Source organism: Sander vitreus, chromosome 11, assembly GCF_031162955.1.
Source record: "Sander vitreus isolate 19-12246 chromosome 11, sanVit1, whole genome shotgun sequence".
NCBI classification, from domain to species: domain Eukaryota; kingdom Metazoa; phylum Chordata; class Actinopteri; order Perciformes; family Percidae; genus Sander; species Sander vitreus.
The window spans coordinates 28,881,004-28,892,335 of NC_135865.1; the positions used below are offsets into that span (position 1 = coordinate 28,881,004).

The window sequence follows — 11,332 nt, forward strand, 5'->3', positions numbered from 1 at the left end:
CACATCCCCTTCACCATACCCCCCCATCATCACATACCCTTCACCATACCTAGAGATTGGCATGGGGTACTTTCCATAAAATCATCAATGCAAATCAAACCAGCTATTAGGATAACTGAAATACAACCATGGCAATCTCTAGGTATGGTGAAGGGGATGTGATGATGGGGGGGTATGGTGAAGGGGATGTGATGATGGGGGTATGGTGAAGGGGATGTGATGATGGGGGTATGGTGAAGGGGATGTGATGATGAGGGGATGTGGTGAAGGAGATGTGATGATGGGGGGTATGGTGAAGAGGGATGTGATGATGTGGGGGGTATGGTGAAGGTGATGTGATGATGTGGGGGTATGGTGAAGGGGATGTGATGATGGGGGTATGGTGAAGGGGATGTGATGATGTGGGGGTATGGTGAAGGGGATGTGATGATGTGGGGGTATGGTGAAGGGGATGTGATGATGGGGGGGTATGGTGAAGGGGATGTGATGATGGGGGGGCCCAAGGGAACTTTATCAGGATCATAGTATCCTGGATCCATGAAATAACTGGCCTTTCAAAATAAAAGTCTGCCTGCCTCTATGGGAATTTAACATAGGGGTGTACTGACTTATGCCCCCTGTATTTTAAGGAAGAACATTTATTTATTTACGATACATTATTCATTCACAAAGAAAATTGGTGTCCTTGAAGACTGGATTTTTCCTAATTTTTTTAATTAAGGCATTAAGATCAATTTCTAAAAGATGACATTTTATTCCTCTTTTTAGTCAACTGTATAAAGTGTGACTGTATTCCAAAAGATGGGTGTAACAGTCTGCAGCAGCGGTTATCGGAAAAACAACGCAGACGGCGCGAGCCTCGTAGTGCATTCAAAGTTATTGTAAAATACCCTTTTCTGATTCCTTCAGCCTGGATAGAAATCTCACCTGTCTCACATTACCAGCGTTCATTGAATGACAAAGTCGCATTTACACGACTGCCGAAATGTCTGCTCCACTGACTTCAAACAAAACGATTGTCGGCTGTTTCTCAATTTACCACAGATGACAGAAGAATTAGCTAGCTAGTGGCCGGGTTGGCTCAGTTGGTAGAGCAGGCGAACATATACATAGAGGTTTATGCCTCGACGCAGAGGATGCTGGGTTCGAGTCCGACCTGTGACGATTTCCTGCATGTCTTCCCCCTCTCTCTCCCCCCCCTTCTCACCTAGCTGTCCTGTCCATTAAAAGGCGGAAAAGCCCCAAAAAACAATCTTAAAAAGTTAGCTAGTGCAGCCCGCGGTCCCTCTGCCTCACTCCCCACCGCCATGAGACGACTTCAACGGAAGGAGAGTGGGGGGCAGCTCCGGAGACGGACCTTCAGTTATCGTCCGTAGCAACTCAAACTCAGCCAGGACAAACCCCAGTGCCAGGGGTCACGGCGGGCAGGTGGCCCAGTGGCCCAGTGCTGGGTCTAACTTTTGGAACGGCAGCATTGGAAAGTTTGCTGATCCGGCAGGGAGTCTGGGCGGACCGGGGTTAGGGCAGTTAGTGAAGGGGTTAGTTAGTTAGGGGAGGGGGCAAGGAGAACGTGATTTACATTTACTCTGCAGAGAACTTCTGGACCCACAGCCGGCTGCGCCGAAGCCTGGCATCACCACACAGCTAGCACACGGTCTTCCATGAGTTCACCTGGAACTCCCAGACAGCAAGTATGTGCGGGTCTTCCTGTTTACAGTGTTTGTGCTAAGCTAGGCTAAACACATACTGGAGCTTTCTCACCCTACTCGAGGTCAGAAAGCAAACGTGCATTTACCAAAATGTCAGAGCATTACTTGAGGATGGACTGAAGCTTCGATTGACCACCACGTTTTCAAAAATCGACAAGCCCATAATCCATAATCATTATAAAAAACTGGCTGACGCCATGCATGCAATGAAATAGTTCTTTTCTTTTAAAGCACTTACCACTGAAATGCGTTGTAATGGAAGTATACCATGCCAAGGCCATATAAAAAGGCAGCATTCTGAAAAAAAAAGTGATGGAAAAATTGTTACAAACAGCAGCATAAAATGTCCTCAGCACATTGTAATCATTACTGCCCACAACTTGCTAAGAAGCTAAAAGCGTATAACCTGGATGGTGTCATGGCATTTTCATATACAGTTTGACATATCTCTGTACCAATTAAGGGCTATACCCAAAATTATTTATCCATTTATTCATAACTTCTACAATACTGTAATACTGTATACCAAGTTTCCAAATTCATGCAAGTGCCAGAGGGACAAGGACGGTCTGAGCGTATCAACGCACATTTAAAATATAAAAAAGTAAATCAATATGTGGCGGTCAACGTTGATATAGGGGCAGGCCGGCCAAAAATAAATCAATGTATGGGAAACACTGATCCCCTTCTTAGTTGAGGGACCAGTTAGAGCCCTATTTTGGTCAACCCCGCCCCGCGATTGGGCTCAAAACTCGGGCTATTCTACATCACGACTGCCGCTCGGTCTCCCACCACACCATTATCGGGCAGAGGGTAGAACCTCGCACCCTCCCTTCACAGTGGACATCTGTAATCCCGAGGAGCCCAGAGCTGTCAGGTCTGAACACTATCCAACTCTCAGCACCCCCGTTTAATTGGCTTTCCATACGGCGAAACATCAAACCAAACGGGTCATCCACAGCGAGAGCATGGACGCCATCATATCACAACTTACTGGAAAATGTAACGCCGAGCAGGAACTGTAGGCAACCTAAAGTGGGGCAGATATTTCTGCAAATAGGTCCAAGACATTGTTACAGCCCAAATATAGGATCCCAAACTCATGAAAGTTCTATGAAGCTAAGCTCATTTAAATGTCAAATGCTATACTATATATATGCTAAGCTAAGCAAAGGCGATGTCAGGACTTAAACAGGATCGGGATCAGGGTAAAACACGGTCAGCGTTTAATTGATCAGCCTCAAAAAGACCAGCCTCAATTAAATAATAGTTTGGACGATATGACAAAACGGAAAATGAATTTATCACAATACATATGCCATTAGAGAGGCACACTATTGTGGACAACTTCACCGTGGAGAGGTGGAAACATATAGAGCCCCCGAAGGATCACAGTTAGGGCTGCAACTAACGATTATTTTAATAAAAATCGATTAATCTGTCGATTATTTTTTTGATTAATCGGATAAAAAAACAAAAACATGAATTTACATCAACTCAATACATACTTACATACTTCTTGTTTTAGTTAATAGTTGCGTAAAGGTAAGTAACCCACAGACACAGACACACACACACACGAAGCTTATTCATTAAATTATTACCATCATTGTAGTAAGTGCTATAAAAGAACTTTAAAATGAAATAAAAAAAAAAAAAAAGTACAACACACACACACAAATATATTTGTCAACAATAACTGATACGGGACAAAGCACAGAATATATACATGACAACAGACTGAAAAAAGGCGAGTGAATAGAAACGTCTCTTCAGTCTTGCCTGCTTTACTACTGTTATTAACGAGCTAACGCTAGCTTGTCATGCTAGTCAAGCTGGATAAGGAGTAAACACCACAGCAGCACCAGAAGAGCTACTGGAGGGACGCTACGTTCCTCACTTCAAAACGGAACAAAAGTAGGATTCTGTAGTGACTTCACCCTGCTGTTGAACTCCCGTCCTCCTCATCAAGGACTCCAACATGTTTACGTTTTAGGTGCTGAATCATCACCGTGGTGCTCCTGTGCCGCGCCATGTCGCTTGTGCTTATCTTGCAATTAACACGTTTTCGATTTATTTAGTGTGAAATGCTCCCACACCTTGGATGACTGAGGTCGTACTGATTTCTCTGCCTCCGCCGTGTGTTTCAGAACAACGTTACGGGTCTCTCTCCGTATTTCAACCCGGTCTCACGGCAGTTCGTGTAAATGTCACGTTATTTTTAATCTATTGATACGTGTTCACGGGGACGTTTTTCTCGTGGTGGCCGGCACGAAATACCCTACGGGGAAAGGACGCGTCACACGTCGGGAGACGGACGAAAAGGACGCCTCATATGCTGGGAGGCGGCTGCTGGGGACGCGACTACAGGGCTGGGCTGCATATTTCCTCTGCCCCCGCTCTGCTCTCGCTTTTCTTTCGCGCTGCTCTACGCTCAACTCAATTTAATTTTTTATCTCCGCGACTGAGTGGCATGTTGATACAACGAATCGATAATGAAATTTGTAGCCAACTTTAATAATTGAAATGTATCGATTCATTGTTGCAGCCCTAGTCACAGTAGGAGTTTCCTCCCATTAAGTTTTGCGTTCCTCCGAACCATCTGAACGGTCAGCGTGTTCATCCAGTCCAGTTATAATAAACGCTGTGTAGAGAGTACAGAACGGAGACATGTGGCACTTTACAGCACGCACTTATTGCTCAATATTACTCCTTTGAAAAAAAAAATTTAAAAAAGGCTGAGCTCTGACAGTATACAGGCACTGGCAGCGAGCGCAGCTGTGCTGGTTGAAGCTGTGACTGAGGATGTGGTTATTGCTCGGACAACGGCAGCAGTTGTGGTTGAACCTGTGATGCTACGGATATGGCTCAGTGGCAGTACTGTGACTGCTCTTTACCGCTCCGGTTACCTTTAGCCAAGAAAGTATCGTTAAGTCGCACAGGATTAGAACCTGCGGTGCTTCTATCAGGTATAACAGATGTGTTACCAATACACCAAAGCAGTTCAGCAACTGAGGAGCTGCAAAACAGCACTCGGCATGCACAACCATAGCACCGCCATGGTTACAGCCATAATCACAGCGACCGTAACAAAGTTATGTCATGTCAGGGAATGAATGCAAAAGTATTCTGGGGTAATGCATTTTAAGAAAACAATTCCCACGCTACCCTTTTGGGGGCTCCCAAAAGTATCAAGGCAGCCATATCAACGTATGATGGCCGACCCTCGTTAACGGATGATTATTAACTGACAAGCAGGCAACAGAGTGCCAGTCCACCCGTCCAGGAGGCTGGGACATACTTTCTGCGGCCCGTAGACTTGTACCGGTCGACAGCCTCAATGTCCCGTGCATTCTCGTGGAAATACGCAGCCGCTTTCCTGAAACGCAAGTCCACAGCGTGTACCTCTGAGTCTTTCTCCACTGCGACCACTGAGAGGTTGTCAGCTTTGTGTCTGCCTGGCATACTCTGTGTAGGACGACTGATTTAAAAAGGAACACGCCGACTTATTGGGACTTTAGCTTATTCACCGTATCTCCCAGAGTTAAAGTCCACGCATACCCTTCTCATCTCCGTGCGTGTCGTAACTCTTAGCTTAGCACAGATCCTGGAGGTAACCGGCTCCATCTAGCCTACTGCTCCCAATGAGTGACAAAATAACACGTTGCTATTTACATGTTGTGATTTGTATATTCGCATGTACAAATAACAAGGTCATATGACACACAGCCATCTTCTAACCGTATATAAACTGGGAACTATATTCTCAGACGGCGAAGCACTGCTACTTGGGCGGAGTGATTTGCTCTGGTGGTGTTGTTGCAGTTTGGACCGACAAAACAAGACATTTAAAGACATCGGTTGGACTTTGAGAATCTCGGATGGACATTTTATCTACCGATTAACTGATTAATCAAAAAAATAATCGTCAGATTAATTGATAATTAAATTAATTGTTAGTTGCAGCCCGACACAGAACTGTATAGTACCCCCACATGTACTATAGACACCAAATGACTACAACAGGCTGACAACCGGCCCAGTCTCGATGTGTGCACAGCACTCTTTCCATCCCAAATCCACATGGTCTTGGCATTACAAAAGTATTAGGACAGTGGTAGGTTTTCAATTTCCTGTCTCTGTATATCAGGTCATTTGGATATGAAATTAAACAACTATGACATTACATTGCCGAGCTGCAGCTTTCAGAGTGTCTGGGAATGTTCACATTAGGTAAACAGTGCATTAAAAGTGACTCAGCTTGGGCGCCCGGTAGCACAGTTGGTAGAGCGGGCGCCCATATATAGAGGTTTACTCCTCGACGCAGAGGGCCCGCGTTAGACTCCGGCGCTTTGCTGCATGTCATTCCCGCTCTCTCATGTCTTCTGCTGTCCTATCAAAATAAAGGCTGAAAATGTCCAAAAAAATAATCTTAATTTAAAAAAAAAAAAAAAAAGAATAAATAAATAAAAAGTGACTCAGCTTCAGGGCACTGTAGCAGAAAGATGCCATTTTCATGGCCGTGTTCCTAATTTAAGCTTGTGTTTCACTTGCTGAAGACGACTAGGGTCGGGTATCGTTTGGATTTTTACGATCCCGATGCCGAAGCGGTACTTTTGAAACGACTCCGACTCCTGAACCGATTCTTGAAAAACTGAAAAATGACATCAAAGAAAGGCTCTTTTATAGAGTTTTATTTGTATTGAAAGTTATTTAAATGTAACAATATATTAACGTTTTAAAAGTACTTAAATATATAATAAGAAAGAAATGTGACATTTTTACGTCCGTTATCGGAGCGACAGAGGGAAAATATTTCAGTCGACACATTAAGCGGAACCGAAATGAGGAACCGAAATGTTTGTTCTAATCCGGTCCCGATTGCTACCGGTTGCGTAGGAACCGGGTTTCGGTACCCAACCCTAAAGACGAGACTTAAAGCAAAAAGCAATGAGTAAAGACGGCTGCAGGCCTGACAGAGCATCACCGGGGAGGATACCAAGTGTGGGTTTCTGACGTTGACTACTGACAAATTAAATGAGATGAGATTATTTAAGTTCCTGGTTACACCTAAAACTAGGTAGAATATGTATTGAGAGACGTGTCATTGTCCAGGTACGTTCTGACGGCTCTGACTACAATGGTCTGGGTTTGAATGAGGACCATGTGGAACAAACAGCAGACTACACAAACAGCTGTTTAAAAAAAAAAAAAAAGGTTAGAAAGAGTAGTGGCTCCCCAGCAAACTCACCTTCCAGTAGTCCGACTGTAAACTGAAGTACCTCTGGTATGCAGATAATGCTGAGAAAACGGTGCGATGTAACAAAGGATGTGATAAAGAAAGAGGGGGAGACACAGGAGGAGATAATAAAACAGTTAGCGACAACGTTAAATGCTCAAGATATTCAACTCAGCTGCACTTTAACACTTCCTAGCAGTTACGTTTGCCAGACAAGCACAAAATGTCTAATCAGAATAATCCTTTGTCAGCAGCTTTTAGCAGTGTTAAACACAATAATGACAACAACATCGCAACTGACTCCTTTAAAAAAAAAAAAAAATAGCTATCAAGTATTTGTTCTATTTTTCATTTGGATGCTGTAAAGTGGTTGCTATTCTCTCTGGGGTCCGAAAAATCACACAGTATCAATAAAAGAAGAAAATCCAAAACAAGTGCAACATACAGATCAGAAAACAATCAATTGGGGGACGAAGAGAGGAGGTAGTATTTACACACTGAGACTCTCACCTTTTGGATAGTCCTCCAGCAGGAGGTTGAAGTGGCCCAGCTGACAGAAAATGTCAGGGTCCACTTTCCCCTCTGCTTTCAGGATGAGGGCATCATAGCAGCGAACAGCCTGAATGAAAGAGCAAGAACAACATAGAGTTAAAGGGATGCTCCACAGCTGCCATGAAGAATACTGAGTTAGATGGTTGAAAGATCCTATGCATGTTAAACAAAAAAATGTGTAAATTGCTTGACCTTAAGGCTGCTCAGGTTTATAAGAGGTGATGACCAGACACAGCTGACTGATAGTCTACCAAAGGTGGAGCTTTTCCAAGCCTCCCAGGGCTGTTTTGCATAGTACCAGATAATGCCCAAAAATGGAACTTGTCAGTCAGTATTTTAACGGCTAAACAAATTACCCTTGCTAGCCCATACGGTGTGTGTGTGTGTGAGAGAGAGAGAAAGAGTCAAACAATTATGTTGGATGCAATATGGCATAACTTAAGGTTGTCCTGCCACACGGGGATGGGAAAAAATGATCAGGGAAAATAGTAATGGTAGACCTTGCCTTAAAAAAAAACACACACACACAACTGCGATTAAACCATAACATTAATCCCTGACAAAGATGTCAATGCAAGCCCTGTCACACACACGACTACGTGGATTTGAAAAGACGGGATCTAAATAAATAAAAATAAAAAAATCTATGCATTACATGAAGATTGAATTTCAACTAGTAGCTTGGTGTAAGATTTATAGAACTGCCACACTGTTTGGGAGTTTCAAAGTCAAACTAACTTGTTCGTAGACCATGTCATGACTAGTCTTTGCTGAAAGAATCGAGATCAAATCATGCTGCGATTGAACCGTACCTCAAGCGTCTCGTGAGGAAAAGCCTCCATGTTCACATTCACAGAAGGAATTATTCAAAAACATGCCATTGCCTCACACTTCCATGTCATACAGCAAAATAAAAAAAACTTGCATTATTACACACATTTTGAAGTGCTGGCATAATGCCACAGAGGTTTTCCAAGGCCCAGCAGAGGCAGTGTGATTCAGCAAACAAAACACACTTACATGCATCCTTCAGTTGTGAAAACTATATTGGGATGGCACTACAATTATGACTAAAACTATGAGATTATTGACTCTGCATCAGTTTAAACAGTACCTCATGCTGAAAAAAATACTCTCCCTTCCCCCACATTTTAAAATTGTAAAGTCCAGAGAGAGGATGTGAAGGGAACTTGGTATCAATATGGATTCATACCACCACAGAGTTACCAACTTGTTTAAAGTGACACAGCTTTACACATGTGGTTGTTACCACAAAGAAGGATCCCTCAATAGGATCTTATAAGTGTAATGTTATGATGTGGATAGGAGTGTCTGTGCTGGCCAGGTATCCGCAGAGTATGAAGGACAGCAACAGAAAATTGCAATAACGCAGTGCATGGCTGAGCCTACTATGAAAGTACACCCTAACAAAACAATGTAATCAACCCATCCAACAAGAAACCCTGGAGACCACATGTTGAAGACACAGCTCAAACACAGGCGAGTTGACGGTGGTAACATGGACTGCGTGAGCAGGGTTGCTATGTATGCACCAAGCACAATGCAGTTAGTTAGCCACTAGCTTCCGCTTTATAATCGATCATCTTTGTTACAAACACTGAACGCCTTCGCCGTGATATGTTTTTTTTTTTTGCGAATGGTGATTAGCCTAGCCACTGCTGCTAGTTATTTTCTTCCCATCCCCGCCATCTTGGGCTAAGTCAAGCAGCCATTATTTTTGCAAACCTAAAGTACCACAATGTGTTTGTTTCTCCCTCGGTAGTGTCAGCTAAGTGGCGCCGTAGTAGCGTGTGAAGAGGGGAGAAAACTGTTGGGCAGTTAGCCGCTACATGCTAACTGTTACCAGAGTGAGCTGACGCACAACCCACACTCTAGTTGCCGTTATCGAGAATGGGACCGAGGGTTTAGTGGGATAGCAATATTTCTGTCAACTTTGTTCTTTCCTCTCGTTAAGGAAGTGTACATGTAACGTTACCCTCTTCTGGGGCTCATTGTCATACTTTTACAAGTCACGTATCACAGTTAACAAGCTGTTAGAATCCCTCTCTAGTTTAGACTTTACAGCAAACTAACCGTTAACAGCAGTTGCAACGTTCAGGTCAACGTGTTGTCTTTACACATGCACGTAGGACCATTGTGTTATCTATGCTATGAGACACACGTTTCCACCAGTCGATACATAATGCTATATCACGTAGCATGGCACATAATCTCTCAACAACCCATATGACACCACGGATTTTAGCAGGGTGGAGATCCATATCGTCCTGTTATTTTTACTTTTTGGGCCGTTTGATAGTGTTAAGCATTACAGAAATGTACTGAGGCCGTTTTAATCTGTGCTTTAGCAGTGTTAAGTGCAATCATCACGTCCATAATTGAATGCTGCGTTTACGGCCAGCCGCTGATTCAGCTTCAAAGTTGGGGGAATTTGAGGCTCGTGTATGTCGCGGCGTTGGGAGGTCTGTACCACTTATTTCAGGTAGGATATGCACTAATCAGAGGAGACGGTTGTTCCTATTCTGTGGCATACCTTTAACAGCAAGGCCTTCGTTCTGGCGCCATCTTCTTGAAGCCTGTGAAATCCAAACAGTGAACTGCAAATAGAGGACAGACAACACACAGGCGGTTCCGTATTACTTGGGGGGGGGGGGGCAATCATATTTGTTGTTTCAAACTGCGTAAACAAAAATACATATTGCAGAAAAGAAGCGAGTGAGCGTATTCACACAGCGGGTCATCTAACCTGTCAGTTCCGACCAAGCTCTCTTTTTCTTGCGCTGTTAGCTTCGGAAAGTCCTCTTCGATATCAGTCGCTGTTCCCGACGCCATTTTCTCCTCGTCATTACCAGCAGCAACGCCGAGGCTCCGGGCAGCAGCAGATGCAGCGGCGGTGAGCGACACTCCGCACGATTTCATGGAAAAGAAATGGTAAAATCGACGGGACCGAGTAACTCCGGCAAAATGCAATAACAACGAAAAGTGTTGCACAGCTATCCAGGACTAAAACGGGGCGTCGCGTAATTCTTGCCAAATCCTCAAGGAAATGATCCCTTCAAGTTACCTTCCACACTCCTCATTGTACATCAAAACACAGCGTGTATTCCAGTGCCAATGTATGCATGAAGTTGATGTAATGTTGGGTTTTAGGAGTGAGTGTTAATGGTAATATCGCAAACTTCCCCAACCATCGGCTCAAAGTTGTTGTAATTGTGTCACATAGGCAAACGCACGCCGCCACCGTCGGCACGCCCTCTGTCCACACTGACCAATCAGTGGTCGGGGTGTGCGGTCACGTGGCCTTCTCCAATAGATGTGTTGCGAGCACGCGGACGAACACGCGCACGCACACATCAAATGGGCTTAAAAGACCCACCTTAAGGCCTGTGATTGGTTCCTCGCGCTATATTATGATTACGTAACTGTATTTTAAAGCAAGCTATTGGTCAAAATAGCTGTCATGTTTGTCTGGGGGGTGGCTGTCAAGGATGTTTGTGGTGGCTAGACACAGAAAGACAGACAGACAGACAGCTAGATAGATAGATAGACAGACAGGCAGCTAGATAGATAGATAGACAGACAGGCAGCTAGATAGATAGATAGACAGACAGGTAGATAGATAGATATACAGACAGACAGACATATATAGACAGACAGACAGCTAGACAGACAGACAGCTAGATAGACAGACAGACAGGCAGCTAGATAGATAGACAGACAGGCAGCTAGATAGATAGATAGATAGATAGACAGACAGGCAGCTAGATAGATAGATAGATAGATAGATAGATATACAGACAGACAGACAGAC

General features: G+C 44.0%; 1 protein-coding gene across 5 annotated transcripts in view; it reads right to left on the minus strand.

Moving 5' to 3' along the window:
- The window catches only part of kdm6a (lysine (K)-specific demethylase 6A), a 68,646-nt gene extending 57,882 nt beyond the window's left edge, over window positions 1-10,764 (minus strand). For 4 of the 5 annotated variants that reach the window (XM_078262662.1, XM_078262661.1, XM_078262663.1 and 1 more), the window contains exons 1-5: window positions 10,268-10,764; window positions 10,055-10,118; window positions 7,459-7,567; window positions 6,961-7,010; window positions 1,948-2,006 (exon numbers count right to left, since the gene is read on the minus strand). In XM_078262662.1, coding sequence (XP_078118788.1) covers window positions 1,948-2,006; window positions 6,961-7,010; window positions 7,459-7,567; window positions 10,055-10,118; window positions 10,268-10,440 — 455 coding nt within the window. In that variant the 5' untranslated portion in view covers window positions 10,441-10,764. Of the gene's footprint in view, window positions 1-1,947; window positions 2,007-6,960; window positions 7,011-7,458; window positions 7,568-10,054; window positions 10,119-10,267 lie in introns of those variants that run through there. The other variant, XM_078262664.1, reaches the window with a different exon arrangement.
- Between the last annotated feature and the right edge of the window lie 568 nt (window positions 10,765-11,332).